Genomic DNA, 21,111 nt, shown 5'->3' on the forward strand with positions numbered 1-21,111 from the left:
CTAATGCTGCGGGCCCTCATCTTAACTTGACTTTTTGTTTTTTATTTTATGTTTTTGCAAAGACCCTATTTCCAAATAAAGTCACATTCACAGGTAATGGGGCTCAGAACTTGAGCATATCTTTAGGGGCGAAACTGAACCCACAACAACTGCTCTTGTACATTTTGATTACTCCAATATTCTACAATTTTCAATGAAAAATTAGGACACACAGATAAGCAGACATTTCCTCTTATTTCTCTGAGAAAACAAAGGCCATAGCTGGGCGCCGTGGCTCTCGCCTGTAATCCCAGCACTTTGGGAGGCTGAGGCAGGTGGATCACCTGAGGTCAGGAGTTTGAGACCAGTCTGACCAACATGGTGAAACCCCGTCTCTACTAAAAATACAAAAATTTAGCTGGGCACGGTGTGTGCCTGTAATCCCAGCTACTCAGGAGGCTGAGGCAGGAGAATTGCTAGATCCCGGGAGGCAGAGGTTGCAGTGAGCCAGGATCACGCCATTGCACTCCAGCCTGGGGGACAGAGCGAGAGTCCAATTCAAATAATAATTTTAAAAATGTAAAAAAAGAAAACAAGGGCCGTGAGACAGGAGCTCCTCTGCGAACCACCTGACACCCATCCCGGCTTTCTCTTCCTTCTCTCTTGTAATAATGAAAGGACATATCAGCCCCTTCCCAGGGCTGACCCTCCACTGAGTAGATGGAACCATTCTCTTGAAACATTTTATCTGAGGATGTTGCTTCTACTGCTGTTGCCTCTCTTCATCCCGCATCAACAACCATTTTTTAAAAAAATCTTTGCTTCTAATGGAATAACATACAAGCATACACAAGAATCACCCATCTTAAAAACGTCACAGACAAGGAACTCCCATCTTAAAAAATGTACATAGATAAATAAGCTTCCTTGGCCTCATTTCCCCTTCAGTCCCATTCTTGTGCATCCTGCCCCCACAGCAAACGCTATTTCAAGAATCACCTCTACTCACTTCCTGAGCTCCCATTCCCTCCTTATTCCTCTGGCATCAGGCTTTTATCCCCATCATGCCCCTAATTTGCTCTTAAGATGATAGGAAACCTCCACGTCACCAAATCCAGTGGTCAATATGCTAAGATCTCATCACTCAACCTCTTAGTGTTTGACGCAGCTGAGGACTCCCCATTTCTTGCAATAAGGTCTTCGGTCTTCTGTGTGACCACCCTCTCCTAGAAATGCTCCTTCTTGGCTTCTTTTGTGAGATCTTCCTATCAGGATCAAGAGTGCTCCAGGGCCCAGGCCCTGAATCGTTTCTCTATCCACATGCAAGCCCCATGGCATCTAAATGCAGGTAACTCCCAATCCCATATGTATACTGAGACACACACAGGGTTGTCCGATAGACATCTCAAGGGTAAGGTGTCCAAAATTTCATATGTCCTGAGCTTCCTTCAATCTAAATCTTCTCCATCTCAGACAATGTCAGCTCAGTTCACACAGTGTGTTGACATCATGTCCCCGCCATAACCGTTAGTTTTCTCCATTTTCTTTACACACTCCATGCCATCCATCAGCAAAAACTATCAATCCTTTGAAAACATACCTGAAGTCCCACCACCTCTAAAGAATGATTGAAAAAAAAAAATCATTGGGTCAAATTTGTTAGGTTCCATCATGGCACAGAAGAAAGTAGAAAGAACCAAAGCGAAAGCAGCCACTCAGACAGATGAAAACATGCCCAAAATCCTTCCATGTGTCCCTGCTGGCACAAATAGAGCTAATAATGGATGCTGCAGCAAGAGATTGGTGCTAAGAAATAGCCTTAGAAAGAGGTAAGAAATAGCCTTCTCTGGCAAACTTCACTAAGTAAGACTCAGCCTCCTCTGCAGGGATCAAACTCTGCTGGCAGAGAAGCTACAGGTAGATTCCAGCACCAGGAAGACAGGTCCCTGCTGAGAGAATACTGCAGAACAAAGAAGGGGCTCTTCTCTACCACCTTGCTGAAAACATTATGAATGATCTTTTGTGGCTGGAGATTCCTCCAGAGGCTGAGAATACATCAGATGAGAAATGGCTGCTGGGCCTGAATGTCAGGGGATGAATTCTACTGGGCCACAGAGCAGCTGTGTGCCCTCTCTTTCCTGTTTGCATCCATGACTTGGCTGTAGAATGGACACGACACCACTGGGACTTCTTTCATAGGATTCTTTGTGAGGATTAAATGACGTGTGTGTCCCAAGGCCCTTAGTCCAGTGCTTGGCATATACAAGGGCTGGACACAAAGTAGATTAACAGCAATTCTGAACAGGGATGCCATGCACCCCATTAAACCTTCTCACGTTTTCACTTCTCCCATGAGCAAAATGCACACCTTCACAAGTATCCATGAAGCAACCATTCAGTGCCAGATTCCAGCAAAGATATAATCATGTGATTTGCTTTCTTGGCTTCTAATGACCTGCATGTTTCACCCTCAAATCGGGGAGACTGAGTCCGACTGAAAATATTGAAAACAATCTGTCCGTGGTTATGGCCATCAAAAACCTCTTATCACAAACACCTGCTTACTTTTCTTTATGTCACTAATTGCTAGACAGAAATTCTTACTTATTCATATGCTTATCAGAGTGTTGTCTGTCTCTTCACCCTTTTGTGTCAGCTTCATGACTGCAGAGCTTTTGTTCGTTGTCACTTTTTTGTCTGCTGGGACCTCAGCATCTACAACAGTGCTGGGCACATGGAAGGTTCTCAATAAATACCCCAGCAATTAATTGAATCAGAAAAGGGTAACATCCTAAACCATTCCAGGCAACCTGAGAAAGGATCTGGTTTTAAGGCAATTCACACCTAATCTGAATACTTTGCTTTCCTATGTGCATCTGTCTAAACAGTATTTGGCCTCATTCAGGGTAATGTTACAGCCGGCTGTAAACGTAAGAGCTGTAGCTCCGAAGACACTAGATCCCAGCTCAACTCAGCTTTTTCCTGGTTTTGCAACCTGTCCCCAGGAGTCTGACCACAGCAGAAACTTATAATGATTATAGACCAATATGTTGGGTTCTCTTGCATATCAGTGACTCAATCTCCCTTGTGTACATGAGCTGCGCCATGGAGTAAAATGTTACTCCTTCCATTACAAAAGCTACACTGGAAATAAGTATGGACTAGTGTTTAGACAAACATTTCTATAAAAATAAAATGACAAGGTTTAGATGACATGTACCAATACCTATATTATTCATTATGATTTAATGGATGGGGACAATTCTCATCCATGGGAATTTTGGGATCCTCATGGGATGGGAGTTTTCTGAATCCATACCTTTGTTTTTCAAAACACAATGAGTGTATGGATTGCTTTTATTTGTTACAGAATGTCAATATCTGCTCTCTGTTGTCTTAGCTTGGTCCACTATTACACAGTACCACAGACATTTATATTGCACAGTTCTGGAGAATGGGAGGTCCAAGAAGAAAGTGCTGATTGATTGGGTTCTGGGCAAGGGCTCTCTTTCTGGTTCGAAGATTGTCAACTTCTGGCTGTTTCCTCCCGTGGAGGAGTGGGAGCAAATGCTGGCTTCTCTTTCTCTTCTTCTAAGGATACTAATCCCATTATGGGGCTCTACTCTCATGACCCTATCTAAGCCTAATAGCCTACCAAAGGTCCCACTTCCATCTACGATCACATTGAGGATTACGGCTTCAACAAAGGAATTTTTGGGAAACACAGATGTTCAGTCCCCCTAACCACTGTGAGGTATGTTCTTCATGCTGTCAAAATAACTTGTACCTTTCCTTTTGTTTCCTTTCTATTTATTTATTTATTTATTTTTGAGATGGAGTCTCCCTATGTCACCCAGGCTGGAGTGTGGTGGTGCAATTTTGGCTCACTGCTACAACCTCGGCCTCCTGGATTCAAAGGATTCTCCTGCCTCAGCCTCCCCGAGTAGCTAGGACTACAGGTGCGTGCCACCAAGCTCACATACATTTTCTTGTATTTTTAGTAGAGATGAGGTTTCACCATGTTGACCAGGCTGGTGTAAAACTCTTGACCTCAGGTGATCTGCCCACCTTGGCCTCCCAAAATGCTGGGATTACAGGCATGAGCCATGTGCCTGGCCACCTTTTCTTTTCCTTCAGTGGAACTTCAACAATGGTGAAATTATGAATCACAGGACTCAGGGTAAGTTCACAATGACACTCAAGCTATGCCCAAAGCTCTGAATATATCCCTTTCCCTAGGTCACAGCTGCCTGGCTAAATGTTCTGTTAGACGAAAGCATGAAGTTTCATGGGGTGTACTTGTGGGATTTTAGTATAACCCTTCCCAGTGGGTAAGCAGCTTGTCCTTCCCTCGAGGGACTCTGTGTTTGTACGTTTCTTCATGACTTCAACTATTCTGCACCTCTGCAACAAAGTGGCTCACAGAGGCTCATATACAGCAGAGTCGGCTTTCTATGGTTGTTTGTGTTGTTTAAAAATCAACAGAGGTCTTAATGCATTGCTCAACAATTTTATTCCTAAGGAACCAGTGATGAATGAACCACAGCTAAACATCGTTGCTGGCCCAATCATTCAGTCATTGAACTTAACATTTTATCTGCCCCTTGAGTCTTCCAGGCACTCTTCTAAGTGCTTGGTGATGCTTTGATGAAAACAGAAAAAACAAACAAACAAAGAAAAAAAACAAAAAACAAACAAACAAACAAAAAACAGACCAGAAGACATCCTGCCACTGTGGAGTTTACATTCTAGTATGGGGAAGAAGGAACAAGGGAAACAATAAACATCGCAAGTTATGAGGGTGACAGAAGATGAAAGAGACTATGGAACAATACAGATTGTACAGACAGCATAACCGGGCTCAAAACTGAAGTCAAATTGTAACTTTAAATCATGCCTTTAACATGCTGTCCCTGCTGTCTTTTCAGTTAAACGCTTTGGCTCCGACGTTCCCTTTTGGGCCGTCCCTGGCCTCTGTCATCCTGGAATCTGCTGCTCCTAATGAGAGACATAAAATTCAAATTTAATGGCAGTGTTCATTTTAACTGAGAACTCCTTTCCTTCAGTGACTAGCAAGCTAATTTAGCATGCTTTTTAATTGATAAGTTATTTCCCTAAGCTGGGTTCATGGTCCAATTGAACTGGCCAGTATCTCAATTAGATTTGCCAGGAAAGTCATATATAAAATACTGTTTAGGCTTACTAAGCTAACCTTTTCAGTTAAACCAACCCCTTTACTGCTTATAAAGGAAAGATAAACAGATTAAAATGCTTTGTCATTACAATTTTTGCGCTGGGGTGATAGAAACCGCTCTCCAATTACAGCAGAACTGAATGTTCTCCACCATGACCACATTGACGATATCGTCTACTTGAGGTACGTATCCATCAGGAATTTTCACAGACTCCAAGGTGAAAAAGATAGTATAATCTATCATCCCATTTCTTCCATGTACGCTAGTAATGCGGACCTGTGAGTACAAATAATGGAAATGATTATGAAAAAGTCTGATAATCACTGTAACCTGCTGTGCACCTCCTCCATTCTGGGTCATGCATGAGTGCAGGCGACTTTGATGCAAATCAATGATTCCCAACCTGGTTGGCTCATTGCTAATACCAGGGGTACATTGTAAGAATACCCATGTCCATGCTGCACCTCAGACCAATTAAATCAGATTCTCCAGAGATGAGACCGAAGTCTCTGATGAGAAATCCTGCTCTAAATATTACCAAAATATGTTCATTACCCTCTATTGCCCTGAACTGCCTGCTCATATTCAGACTCCAATAACTAAATCGTTCTTAGCATTTACTGGTAAGCTCAAGTCCCACAATATACCCCGCTCATTCTTTCCCTACAATTTTTCTGGCACAAAGATTGTTTTTCTTCCTCCTGTTGTTGGAAGATTCTAATAACATTTGGGTATCGAGTAAAATGCACAATTTAGAACTTAATCATGTGCTTGTTCCACATAATTTTCTAATTATTTCCTTTGGGAAGTCCTGCCTTTTCAATAAGAAAAGTGGCTCCTTCGTTGGCAAAGAATGTATTTCTTCATATTTTCTGTTATTCCCATTACGCCCAACAGAATCCTGGGCACAAAAATTACCACCAAAGGAAGTGTTATCAGAAACTGATGACGGGAGGAACCAGAAAGAAATTACCTCTTCCACATGAATACAACGGGTGGGCTTCACAGAGCTTGCCTTGATGTTTGAGATGCTTAGCTCGGTGGCATATTCAACTTCTAACAAGTCACCCTTATAAGGCACAAAATCTAAAACAGTCATGGAGAAATACGAGTGTCATGATCTCTTAACTAGGTCACGTTTAATTTCACACGTTATTTGATAGTGTACTACTTTAAAGTCAGTTCTGCTAGAACTAAAGTCCATTTTGCACATATTTAAACAGATACACTGTAAATCTCTAAGTTCGAAAAGATGTTTATAAGTCTTAGGCATTGATTCTCCTCTACTGATTTAACAAAGTCAAATGGAGGAAAGTGTGAACCATGCATCACAGTTAATCTAAGGGAGCAGCACAGGATTTACTAAACAAACAAGTTGTTCCTGTTCACAACTCCTTAGTGAGAGGCAGTCAAAAGTATAGGTAAGAGCACAAGTTTGAACCTGGCTACGTGGCTTCGAATCTTGACACTGCCACTCACTCAGCTGTCAACCTTAGCCAAGGTGCTTAATCTGTCTGTGCCTCATTTTCTTCATCTATAAAATGAGAAGCACGAGAAGTAGCCTTCATGATACACAGGTGCTGTGAGAATTAGTTGATATGTGCGATGCACACAGGATCATCGCTGGCGCATAGTAACCACCAAATAACTGTTGATTGGTAGTAGTGGTTGCAGTACCACTAGGAAATGTTACTTTCAGAATCAATGAATTTCCCCTGATGTGTTCAGCTGATGAACTCTTAAGTCTGTGCCTTACGGGTTATAGTTAAGACCACGGAGTTTCAAACCGAAGTTTACAGTAAGTTAAAAGTGAGTCACAGGATAACAAAGTTACATGAAAGAATGTGCGCCGGGCGCGGTGGCTCACGCCTGTAATCCCAGCACTTTGGGAGGCCGAGACGGGCGGATCACGAGGTCAGGAGATCGAGACCATCCTGACTAACACGATGAAACCCCGTCTCTACTAAAAAAAAAAAAATGCAAAAAATTAGCCGGGCGAGGCGGCAGGCGCCTGTAGTCCCAGCTACTCGGGAGGCTGAGGCAGGAGAATGGCGTGAACCCGGGAGGCGGAGCTTGCAGTGAGCCGAGATCGCGCCACTGCACTCCAGCCTGGGCGACTAAGCGAGACTCTGTCTCAAAAAAAAAAAAAAAGAAAGAATGTGGAGCAAATGAAAATCCCAACTGCAAGTGAGACAGTAAATTGCCACAATGACTCCAGAAAACTAGCAATATCAACAAAGTGAAACAATTCTCCACCTTAGGATCCAGCATTGTAACACACTAGACACAGTGTTAGACTTCTTCTCTCTCTCTCTCTCTGTTAATTTACACACATTTCTTTAGTGTGTGTGTACCGTATATCTATGGGCCAATGACTCTAAAATGTATATGCCTCCAACTCTAACCAACCTCAGGTTCAATTCTCCATATGCTTACATCCATCTAAGGTGTGTAAAGCTGAGCTGTTGGTATTCTCAGTATTCACCAACTTTTGCTTGCCTCAGTCATGTACGTCACAAACTGGCCACTCCACCCTCACCACTGTTCAAACAAAAGACTTTGGAGGTACCTTGGACTCATCTTTCCTCCACATCAAAGATCTAATCCATTACCTCCTGGGTTCTTCTCTAACTTCAAAATATATCCAGAGTCAACTCAATCCTTAGGTCCTCCACTTCTCCACTTTCATTCACATCTCTATCAACTCTCACCAGGAATATTACAACATTATCCTGACTGATTTCCTGACTCCACCCTTTCCCTCATAGTCTCTTCTCAACAAAGCAGACAGTGTCAACATCTTAAAACAAAATTCAGGTCAGAGTCCTGTTTTTGCACAAAAGAAACAAACTAGCAAGCTGCCTGGGGAAGCAGAACTATTCTCCCCCTTTTTACCCAAGCTATATGACAGCTGCAATAGACAAAAGTAACAAAAAAAAGTGTATCTTTGGGTATAAGCTAAATATTAGAACACATCTGCTGATTACAAAGAGAATTCAACAACACACACACACACACACACACACACACACACACACACAGCCACAAGGCACTATCTCCAATTCTGTTTAAAGCATTTGAAGTGCATTCTTTTAAAATTTGGTAGTCTACTCTGTCACAGAAACTTCTCTAGTAACCAACTACAGAAATGATCCCTGCAAGTATTGTCTCTGAAGGGTATTAAAAATAGTGTCTCTATGTACTTGTAGGATTGTTTTCTTGATTAGAGATTAAATTATCATGTGAATGAAAAATATATCCAGGCATTACTGAGGGAATCAAACAAATGAACACACAATAGACGACAGCAGACATTTTAAAATACTGCCTATTTGCCCCTATATTGCACATAATTTCAACTGGAAAGGTTTACCTCTAATATTGAAGAGCCATTGACTGAAGCCAAGTACACTGTAAAGGTTGTTCTAGGACTAAAATCCTCTCAAAAAATTAAGAATTACATCATATATCTCAAAATCTAAATCATACCTTCAGCAGCAATGTCTATGGAGCAATAAATGCTGTCACTAACATAAATAGTATCTTCACTTATAGAAGTAACACATGCAATTAAAAGTCTGGTTCCTGAGTCTGAGGGTCCAGCACCGTAAAGACAGTGAGGCACAACATCCACCTGTAAGATTTACGAAAGAGTTACTTCAAAAATAATACAAATTTAAGCATGAGAACTTACATGGTTAAAACACTGGTATCCAAAAATATTTTCAACAGCCATCCTAAACACTGGTGAATATAGTTCATGTGGTAAATGGACCACAGACTTGAGATGATGGTAAATATCATGTGTGTGCTTCATGAATTGTGAAATGTAGCCCAAAATATTAATTGCGTACCCAAGTTTAATGCCCTCGAACCACTAGATTCCCAGATTTAAAAAATACCATCCTTTACCCGCAGGAATTTGCAGTGAAATGACAGTAAAGTGGAAAGATACCTAGTCGTAAGCAAGTTGCGATGAAGGATATAAAACTAGCTCAAAGACGGTTTCTGTGAATTATCTAGAGGGAGAACATTTCAGACAGGGAGAAAATAGCGGCATTGCTTGGGGGAAGTCAGATTTGTGCTGGGTTGTGAAAGAAGACAGAGGTGTAACCTTGTAAACAGGGGTAGAGGAGCAGGGAGACAGAGGAAAAACAATAGAAGTTAGGAGCCTAGGGAGCAAAACCCTAACATTCGAGATCCAGGCCTAGGAGACAGAAGCACAAGATAAAGTTGGAACAATACCCTCAACTGGGAGAGGTTCAATAAACCAGGTCAAATTAGGGCTTTACTTTATTTACAATAGAGAGGCATACAAACCTTTTTCCTTATTGGAAGTGTAATAGTCCTTATTTTATAATCCTTAAAACTTACAGAAATAATGCAAGTTCATTATACTAAAAGTAGAAAAAAAAAGCAGATAAGCAGACAGCAAAAAGCAGTTACCCCATAATCCATATTCCATTACCGAGAGACCACCAGGGACTACATTTTGGCAGTAACACTCATCCTTATGTTTTCACCTGTGCACAAATACATATATATCAGTTTTAAAAGCAAATTAGCACTGTATTAGGTATTAAAATATCACCTAAAATGAACACAAAAGTTTTTAAATAACACGAGAAGGGAAGGAGTCATAGGGAATCCCAGTTAATGGATGTGCTGTAATTTACTAACCCAATTCCACGTAATTAGACATTTTGCTTGTGTCCTAACATTTGGACTACTTGTCTGACTTAACTATAGGATAAACTCCTAGGGTTGGAATTTTTTGTTCAAAGACTTCTGATGGAAACTTGAGCCACTGAGTCGTAATTGATTTTCATGGTTTTAAAAATACCCTAGTTTGCTGCTCTTCACATTTCTTAACTGGTGTCTTTCCGGCTGTCAATACCAATCTGATGTTTATTTCTCCCTCACTTACTGTCATGAGGAATGAGGCATTAGCTTCCCATCCACTATCTACCACCACTTCCGTCGGTATCCCAGTGGATGACCCACAGCACCCTTGGAGCTCTCTGTTCTTTGACTCCACACCAACTCACAGACATACTGCAGACTAAAGCTTTGCCCATGTTTCGTGGCTCCCAACACTGTTTCTTATGCCTTGGAAATACCACCAACACAACAGCAGGTACAAACAGATACAAATGTTTGTGGTAATGTGTTGTATGACATAAGTGGCATTTCAATACGATAGGGGCAAAGTGGATTATCCAATTAATGTTGAGGGCAACTGAATAGCCAGTAATGAAACAAGACTCAGATCCTTCTCTCAGTCGTATACACAGAAAACAAACCCAGGCTGACTGTATGTTTAGATATCAATAAATTAATGACTTTCAGAAGAAAAGTTAAGTGAATACTCGTGTAAATTATGTGTTAGAATTAGCCTAAGGAAACATCCTGAACACAGAAGTCACATGGACAAGATGGACATATTTATAGTATGTAAAAATTAAACAGATGGAGGAGGAAGGGAGCAAGATGGAGAAATGGAACTGTCCAGTGATCATCCTCCTGCAGAAACATCAATGTGAAAAACTATCCTTGTATGAAAATACCGTCACTTGAGAGAAGAAAACCAGGTGAGAGGCCATGGTACCCGGTTATAGCATGAAAATAAGAAAAGATGCATTGAAGACGGTAGTAAAGACAGTTTTACATTACCCACATCACCCCTTCCCCAACCTTCAACAGCACAGCATGGAGACAGATACCATCCACCTGGAGGAAAGAGAGTAGCAAGCATAGGACATTGCCTTGGAACCCAATAGCAGGCCTTTCACACTATGTGCCACCACTTGACAGAAGCCCATGTCCCCTGACTCCAAGATGGTACTTGTGGACCAAATCTGTAGACTCACCCTGGCACCAGACAGGAAGCCACAGACACAGCAAAACAAACTCAATACCTGGCCCACATCTCTGCCAGTGATTCCACTGGCCTTATGCTCAGAATATTCTACTACAACAGGGAGTTGTCAGTGAATGGAGCCTTGGATTCCAGTCTTGCAAGGCACCAGACTCAATAGCTAAGGGAGTGCATGCCATTGAAGCATCTGTCACTGTGTCCCTGGGATTAGGAAGCCCCCAAGTGCTTCAATAGCTGCAGTGTTCACAAACATAAGGACCAAAAGAGACCTATATAGAGTTTCCGGACAGGCTTACTGCTAAAGGATGTCCCCTAAAAGCTAGACTGCAAAGACTGAAATGAATACCTACTTCTTCAATATGCAGATATAAACACATGACCACAAAGATCAAGAACAATAAGGAAAACATGACATCACCAAACTGACAAAACAAGGCGCCAGCAATTGACCCTAGAGTGATAGGAATGTATGAGTTGTTTAACAAATAATTCAAAATATCTATTTTCCACATGCTCTGTGAACCTCAAAAACAATTACGGAGAAATGATTGAGACTTTACCAGAGTAATTTGAGAGAAAGATTGAAGGAACTTAAAAAGCCAAACAAATCCTGAAATCAAAAAATACAATGAAGGAAGTACACAATAGAGAACATCCACAGGAAAATTGATTGAGCAAAATAAAGAATCTGTAAACTTGGAGACAGCTTCATTGAAAATACTCAGTCAAAGGAGACAAAAGAAAAAGGGGGGACACAAAAGGAAAAAAAAACTTATTGGATTTTTGGACAATATCAACAGGGCAATAGTATGAGTCATTCACATTCAAGAGGAAGGAGAGATTGAAAAAGGGGTAGAAAGATTATTTAAAAAATAATAACAGAGAGCCATCCAAACCCAGAGAAAGTTACAAACGTCTAGGTACTGGAAGACCAAAGTTCTGCAGTAAGATACGATCCAAATAGATTACGTCATGACATATTAAAATCAAAGTGTCAAAGATGAAAGAGAAAGAGAGGATCCCGACAGCTGCAAGAGGAAAGACGTGAATCACATATGAGGCAGTTGCAATATGCCTACCAGAACACTTCGCAGCAGAAGCGTAATAGGCCAGAAGAGAGTGGGATGATATATTCAAAGAGCTGGAGGAAAAAAAAAAAATCTCTAACCAAGAATAATGTACCAAGAAGTGAATGGGAGATAAAGACTTTTACAGAGAAATCACAGCTGAGAAACTTCATCACCGCCACAAATGTCTTACAAGAAAGCCTATGGAGAGTTCTTCCAGCTGACATAAGTGTGCTAATGAGTAATGCAAAAACATCTGGAGGTATAAAACTCACTAGTGAAAGTAACCACACCAATTCAGAATACTCTAATATGGTAACAATGGTGTCCAGATCTCTTATATCTTTCACATAATGGTTAAGGAACGGAACTAGTAAAAATAAAATAAGCACAATAATTTGTTAAGGGATATAAAACATAAACAGGTGTAAAGTGTAAAACAGAAAACTCAAAATCCGAGGGTGGAGTTAAATGGTAGAGTGTTTTTATTTTGTGATCAAAGTTATGTTATCAGTAAAATAAACTGTTGTGATTATGTTTTTGTAAGCGTCATACTAACCACAAAGAAAAAAATCATGTAATAGACACATTTTAAAATATCAAGTAAACAAAACATACTAATAGAGAAAAATCTCTTATCCATCAAGACAGACAGTAAAAGAGGAAGAAGAAAGGCAGAATTTACCTACAAAATAAGTAGAAAAAAATTGTCTAAATGACAACAATAAATCCTTACCTATCAATAATTACCTTGATAGAAATGGATGACATTCTCCAACTAAAATACACAGAGTAGCTGAATGGATTAAAAACAACAATAACCAAACCTATGAGAGACCCACTTCTCCTTAAAGGACATTCGTAAACTGAAAGTGAAGACATGAAAAAAGATATTCTTCCATGTAAAAGGAAACCAAAAGAGAGCAGGAGCAGCTAAACTGATTTCAAATAAAATAGGCTTTAAATCGCAAACTGTAAAAAGAGACCAAGAAGATCATTATATAATGATGACGGGGTCAATTCATCAAGAGGATATAATGATTTTCAAAAATATGCACCCAACATAGCAGCACTTAAATATATGAAGCAAATATTAAGGTCCAAATGCTGAGATAGAGTGCAATGCAATAATAGTAGGTGACTTCAATATCCAACTTGCAACAATGAATAGATTGTTCAGACAGAACATTGACCCCACAAAAAGTGAGATTTATCTGCACCCCGGAGCAAATGAACCTAACAGTCATTTACAGAATATTCCATCCAAATACTGCAAAACACATATTCTTTCCAACTGCATGTGGAACATTCTGGAGGATAGATTATGGGGCAGGCCACAAAACAGGTACTAGCAAATTAACGGAGTTTGAAATAACATCAAATCACTTCTTTAACCACAATGGTAAAACACTAGGAATCAATAAAAGAAGGAACTTTGGAAACTTTAAAAGTAGATGGAAATTAAACAACATGCTCCTAAATAACCAATGGGTCAATGAGGAAATTTAAAGAAAAGTGTAAAACATTTCTTGAGATAAAGCAAAATGAAGGCACAACACATGAAAACCCATGAAATACAGCAAAAGCAATTCTAAAAGTGAAGTTTACATCAATAAAGCCTACCTCAGAAGAAAAGATACATCTTAAATAAACAACCTCACACTGCACCTTAAGGAACAAGAAAAAATATATAATTCAAAAGTAGTAGGACATAAATCATAAAAGTCACAGCAGAAATAAATGAAATAGACATGAGAAGAACAATACAAATATCAATGAAACTATGAGTTGGTTTCTTGAAGAGGTAAAGCAAATCAACAAAACTTTAGCTAGACTAAGGAAAAAAGAGAATATTCAAATAAATAAAATCAAAGTTGAAAAAGGATTTTTTCAATTGACATCACCAAAATAAAATGGATCATAAGGACTATTGTGAACAATCATCTGCCTACAAACAGGACAAGCCAGAAGAAATGGATACATTCCTGGACACATACAACCTATCAGGATGTAATGGTGAAGAAATGGAAACTCTGAACAGACAATTAACGAGTGAGGAAAGTGATACAGTAATAAAAAATCCCCCATCAATTAAGAGTCTAAGACAGAATTACCTCCCTTCTTAATAATACCAAATTTATAAATAAAGAAGAATTAATAGCTCTACTTTTAAAACTATTCCAAAACCAAAAACAAAAACAAAACAAGAAAGGAACACTTCCAAATGCATTCTATCACACCTGCATTACCCTGGTAGAAAACCCAGACAAGGAGACAGAAAGAAGAGAAAACAAGAAAACTACATGCCAAAATTCCTGATGAACACAGTTGCAAAAATCTTTAAGAAAGTATTAGTAAACCAAATTCAACAGCACATTAAAAACATCATTCATCGTGTTCCAGAGGGATTCATCCTGGGATGGAAGGAAGTTTCAATATGCACAAATCAATAAATGTGACATATCGCATGAATGAAGCACAAAAGCCATAGGATCATTCCAATTTAAGCAGGAAAAGCATTTGACCGAATTCCACATCCCTCTGTGATAAAAACTCCACAAACTTGATATAGGAGGAGTGCACCTCAACACAATAAAGGTCATATATGGTAAACACACAGGTAACATAATACTGAATGGGGGAAATGTTGCAGGCTTTTCCTCTAAGACCTAAAGCAAGACAGAAATGTCCACTTTTGCCCATTCTATCACACATAGTTCTGGAAGTGCTAGCCAGAGAAATTAGGCAAGAAGAAACAAAAGGCATCTAAATTTAAAAGGAAGAATTTAGATTGGCCCTGTTTGCAGACGGGAAACTCTTACATATAAATAACCCTGAAGACACCACCGAAAAGCTTCTAGGTCTAATAAACAAATTCAGGAAAGTGGCACAACACACAAATAACATGCAAGAATCAGTAGCATTTCTACACACCAATACTGAACTATCAGAAAAATATATCAAGAAACAATCCCATTTAGAACAACTTCAAAAAAAATAAAATAGGAATAAATTTAACCAAGGACGTGAAGGATTGCAACACCGAAAACTATATATAAACCATTGACGAAGGAAATTGAATAAGGCAGGAATGAATGGAAATGTATCATGTGTTCATGGACAAGAAGAATAAATATTGTTAAAATGTCTGTATCCTAAAGAAATCTACAGATTCAATGCAACTGCTATGAAAATACCAATGACATTCTTCTTGGAAATAGAGGAAACACTCCTAAAATTTGTATGGAGCCACAAAAGATTCCAGATAGCCGAAGCAGTCTGAAATACAAAGACAAAGCTGGAGGCATCACACTACTTGATGTCAAAACATATGACAAAGCTATAGTAAGCATAACAGCATAGTACCAGTATAAAAACAGATACATCAACCAATGGAGCAGAATACACAGACTGGAATGAAATTCGTGCATTTACAGTCAACTGATTTTCGACAAAAGGCCCGAGAACACATAATGTTGAGAAAGTACAGTCTCTTCAATTAATGATGTTGAAAATAACTGAATATTCATCTGAGAAAAATGAATTTCCACCCTTATCTCTCAGCATGTATATAAATCAACTCAAAATGACTTAAAGCTTTAAAAGGAAGACACAAACCTATGAAACTACAAGAATGAGACATAGGGGGAAAGCTCCATGACACTGTTCTGGGCTATGATATTTCAAAAATAGGACCTCAAAAGCAAAGGCAACAAAAGAAAAAAACAGGCCAATGGGAGGTTACATCGAACTAAAAAGCTTTGATACCACAAAGGAAACCATCAAAGAGTGGAGAGATAATCTATAGGACAGGAGAAAACATTGGCAATCTATACATCTAGTAAGGGATCAGTTTCCAAAATGTATGAATAACTTCAACAACTCAATAGCAAGAAATCAAATAATCCTATTAAAAATTAGCAAAAGACCTGAATAGACATTTCTCAAAAGGAGACATACAAATGGCCAACAGGCATATGAAAAAACGCTCACCTTCTTTAACATTGGGATAATGCAAATCAAAACCATAGAGGTACCACCTCACGCATGTTAAAATGGCTAACACTAAAAAGAAAAGAGATAACAAGTGGTGGCAAGGATGTGAAGAAATTGGAACGTTTATGCACGGTTTGTGGGATATAAATTGTTACAGCCATTAAGGAAAACAGTATGGAGGTTCCCCAAAATTTTAACAATGGAACTATCACACTATCCATGAATCCCACTACTGAGCATGTATTCAAAGAGAGTGTCATCAGTGTGTCAAAGAAATGTCATCACTTCCATGTTTATTGCAACCCTATTCACAATCGGCAAGAAACAAAAGCAAACTAAGCGTCCATATACGGATGAGTGGATAAAGGAAATGTGGTATAAATATACAATGGAATACCATTCAGCCATAAAACACAACTAAATCTTGCCATTTGGGATAACATGGATGAACCTGAAGAATGATATGTAAGTGAAATACACCAGTCACACAAAGACAAATATTGCATAGTCACATTAAATTGAGGATTATAAAGAAGTTGCTCTTACAGCAGTGTAGAGTAGAATAGTGATTACCAGATGCTTGGTTTGATAGGGTGGATGGAGGAATGAGGAGATGTTGTTGAAAGAAGATATAATTACAGTTATAAAGAAGGAACCTTTTTTTTTAATCTAACCCAACTTTCCAATTTATTAAAAATTGAAGGAACCTTTTTTAACTGTCCAGAATGGGCAAATATATACAAACAGAAACTGGATAAGTGATTGCCTGGGACTGGATGTTACGGGGGGAGGGGACAGTTGGGAGAGCACGAAGGAATGGAAAAAGACTACGAATGGTTATGGAGTTTCCTTTTTGAGTGATGAAAATGTTCTAAGATTGTTTGTGGTGATGGTTGCCTAACTCTGTGACCAAATTAAAACTACTGTATTGTACCCTTTAAATGAGTGAATTGCATGGTCTTGTGACTTATATCTCAATAAATGTTGTAAAAGAATGAAAGACTTAAAGCAAAGGAAAAAGATGGTATCGGACGAAATACTACAAGGGCTTCTAATACAAACTTGCCTGTTAAAAATCTAATTATCCTACCACAGAGATAGCCGTAAATATCCCTAATGTATAAGTAGTTCTAAGAAAGGAAACTTGCTATAATCTTATTAAGACCCTTAATAATTCCAAATGAATGATGAGACTGCTTTTCCCTTCTCATATTTGCAAAGATTCAGATTGATAATATTGCTGTCCTTGCCTATATGGGCAGATGGGCAGTCTCACAGCCTATTGCTGAGAGAATCAATCAGTACAATAGAGCTAAAGAATAATTCCGTAGTAGCCACTGAATGGATAAATATCTGGACTCAGGTGACATTGTCAGGACTCCTTAAACTTGCAAAATGTTATTGAATTTTACCCTTAAGAGAGTTTTGTGGTTTGTGAATTATACCTCCACGAAGCTCTTTTAAAAATGTCTACAGGCCGGGCGCGGTGGCTCAAGCCTGTAATCCCAGCACTTTGGGAGGCCGAGACGGGTGGATCACGAGGTCAGGAGATCGAGACCATCCTGGCTAACCCGGTGAAACCCTATCTCAACTAAAAAAATACAAAAAACTAGCCGGGCGAGGTGGCGGGCGCCTGTAGTCCCAGCTACTCGGGAGGCTGAGGCAGGAGAATGGCATGAACCTGGGAGGCAGAGCTTGCAGTGAGCTGAGATCCGGCCACTGCACTCCAGCCTGGGCAGCAGAGCGAGACTCCGTCTCAAAAATAAATAAATAAATAAATAAAAATGTCTACAAAGCACATGGTTTGACACAGCAATTCCACTGCTATGAATGCACACTACAGAAAATGTTTTTTTTTTTACCTGATGAAAGAAGTTGCAGGATTATATAGAGTTCAATAATTATTATTGTTACCCATATTGTTTAAAGATTAGAAGAATAGATAAGTAATTTTTATGTTTTAAAGCAGAAATCACTACAAATATTAGAACAGAAGAACCTATAGCTTCAGAGGGGTGGGGCTTCAAATTGCAGTTGACATCCACTCTATGGATCACAGCAGAGATGCTGGATTAATATAAGAAAAGAAAGATGCAGAAAGAAAGCCCACTGGCATAAGACACAATTTCCAAATTCATGCACATCTCACCTTGATTGCTCTCAATGCATAAAGTGTTTTATTTTCTTCCACAACCACATTAACTTTTTGTCCAACTTTTAGAGGAACGTTGCCAGTCACAACATCACTACTGAAGTAGATCGACTCATCAATCATGCCATAATCACCACAGAAACTTGTGACAACTCCCTGCACAGTTTTCAACTGGGTGTCTCCTACAAGGAAAAGAAACAAAAGTTACATTATTAGCTTCAAATGCAAACATCTACTACAAATATGTCTTACACTCACCATCTGCATAAACCTGGGCAGAGAAGCTTTTTTAATGTCTCTGATCTTGTTTTCATCTGTCAATCCACAGCAATCACGATTTTGCCTAATAGGGTTGTTGTACATTTTTAAAAATTTATTGAAATTTTAATTTTTAAATTTACAATTAATTTTTAATTTTTTCAGCAGAGTCTGGCTCCACTGCCCAGGCTGGAGAGCAATGGCGCAATCTGGGCTCGTGGCAACCTCCGCCTCCTGGGTTCAAGCAGTTCTCATGTCTCAGCCTCCCTACTAGCTGGGACTAGAGGTGCGTGCAGCCACGCCCAGCTAATTTTTGAATTATTGGTAGAGATGGGGTTTTGCCATGTTGCACAGCCTGGTCCCCAACTCCTGGCCTCAAATGATCCACCCACCTGGAACTCCCAAAGAGCTGGGATTACAGGTGTGAGCCACTGTGCCCAGTTTGTGAATATTAACTGACACATGCACATCAACTGTCTAGAGTTGTGAGTGCCTTGCACAAGAGAGTTATCACCATATCTCGTCTTTAAGCTTCTGCTCCTATTATATCCCTTCATCATTATCACCAACATGAAGAGTAGCACCTTCTATAGACACTTAACCATCTCAGCAGACAAAACACTAAAAGATATCTGGAGATTGAAGGCTAGCCCAAAATAAAGTCTGAATGGTTTTCTTTCTTTTGTCTTCTTCATATTATTATTATTTATTTTTATTTATTTTTTAAAATTCTACACAAGCCTAGCTGATAAGCAACATTTAGGAATCTGACTTCAGCAGTCTGCCCACACAACGGGTTCTCTGCCCTCCTATGGGATCAGATAAGTATGAGGCGTCCAATTGGCTTCAAATTACATTCCCGTTTGGGATACAAGCCTAAATTCACTCGCAAATTAGGGAGTTTCTCGCCTACTGGAAATATAAATAGGCATGTGCTGCACAACCACGTGGGGAAATAGCACAGGCGGTACAGCCTCCAAGGTCTTCTCTGTCAACACCTTCTCACTTTAGATGGACAGGAGAGTTTGGGGGTTGGTTCTCAGGAACTTGTTGGGGACTCCGGACACCTCCCCATGCACACACAGAAGATGGAGCCGCCGTCATGTGCTGTACCAGCCCGAGTCACCACAGCCTCATGCCAGGGGTGACAGAGCCCCTATTGGGAAGCTTCTGAGGTGGGGGACTAGGGGACACACAGAAGAATACCTTGTGGGAGCCCCTGCTGCTGTGGGCCCTGCTGCTGTGGACCCTGCTGCTGTGGGCCCTGCCGCTCTGCGGGGTCAGCCGTCCTCCGAAAAAAGGCCAAAGCAAGTCTCAGAAGCCTGAGCATCGTCCCAGTTATCACCACCAGCCTGGACACCGCTTGTGACAGATGAAGCACAAGACCTCCTCAGTAAAGGAAGCCCTCAGGTCACGGCGTCTCCTCAGGGACTCGCCTCCTGCTTCTCCTCCTCAGCCTCTGTGGGATGGGACCCAGACGTAAGTGAGCCCCCCTCAGGAAAGCCAGGGAAACCGCAGCCACCAAAGGAGCTCACAAGTACCCTTCTGGCTTTTCCCTCTGAGCATGCGCTCATCAGGGCCCACCCTCAACCACTGTCCAGCCAATGCGCGTGCAGTGGGTGGGTGGGCAGGTTCCTGTGGCTATTAAAAGGTGACGGGCGGGAACCTCGTGGCTCCTCCCATCAAGGCTGAGGACACCATTAAGACGGCCTGGGGAAAATGGCTTGAGGGCTTGGGTTTTGCGTGTACTCAGGGGATACAGGGTCTTCTGTTGGGTTTCCTGGGAGGATGGGTGCCTGAAACACCGGCTGTGCAACCAAAAATCCTATTCTTGCCCTTGTATTCGTGGTGCTTAGCATAAGGACTTACCACTCAGTGAGTGGCCAATAGTTACTCCTCACCAGGAGTAACTATTTTGTGAAGAGAAGGCACCATGTGGGTAGTCAATGTTTTAGTGATGGCAAGTACTTGTCTTTTGTACTAGGACTCCCATTTTGAGTCCAGTGATAATTTATAATAGAATCATTTTATGATCATTGCTACCATGCACACATCGCTTACCTATTTATACTTACATTACTCTGCTGTACACATTACCCTTATTCATTCATTTGGCAAAATTTGTGAAGTGCTGTGAGCCAGACACTGTTCTGTGTTCTTAAAGTTTGTTAGTGAATGAAAGAATCAAGAATCTTCGCCCTGTGAGGGTGGATTTTTCACAGGATACAAAAGGGAGACACTAAACATCACATAATAAAATATATGATATGTTGGAAGGCAAAAATGCCATGGAAAAATATAGCAGGACAAGGGGAATCCACAGTACTGGGAATCGTGCGTTGGATTGCAGTTTATAATAGCATGGTCAGAGTAGCCCTCATTGGAAAGCAATAGTTGAGAAAGATGTTGGAGTTAGCCAGGCAGCTGTATTTGGTGAAGCCATTCAGATGGAAGGCTCAGTTTGTGCAAAGACCATACAGCAAGACTGTGCCTGATGTGTTCAAGGAAAGCCAAGTGGTTGGAGCAGAGGCAGTGAGGGTTAGAAGAGTAGGAAGTATGGTAAGAGAGGTAATAGAGGTTCAGGCT

General features: G+C 40.3%; 1 protein-coding gene and 1 pseudogene across 1 annotated transcript; both read right to left on the reverse strand.

The window, feature by feature from the left end:
* Positions 1-4,473: 4,473 nt before the first annotated feature.
* Positions 4,474-19,855, reverse strand: LOC112616194 (cancer/testis antigen 55-like). The gene is made up of 6 exons (XM_025373204.1): positions 19,732-19,855; positions 18,265-18,449; positions 8,664-8,808; positions 6,148-6,260; positions 5,263-5,450; positions 4,474-4,977 (listed from the first exon to the last, which is right to left on the reverse strand). The coding sequence occupies exons 1-6, from the start codon at positions 19,853-19,855 to the stop codon at positions 4,908-4,910; spliced, it is 825 nt and encodes a 274-aa protein (XP_025228989.1). The 3' UTR covers positions 4,474-4,907.
* On the reverse strand, positions 8,265-8,345 carry LOC112616801 (annotated as a pseudogene).
* Positions 19,856-21,111: the final 1,256 nt, after the last annotated feature.

The sequence above is a fragment of the Theropithecus gelada genome, chromosome X, assembly GCF_003255815.1.
Source record: "Theropithecus gelada isolate Dixy chromosome X, Tgel_1.0, whole genome shotgun sequence".
In the NCBI taxonomy this organism is placed as follows: Eukaryota; Metazoa; Chordata; class Mammalia; order Primates; family Cercopithecidae; genus Theropithecus; species Theropithecus gelada.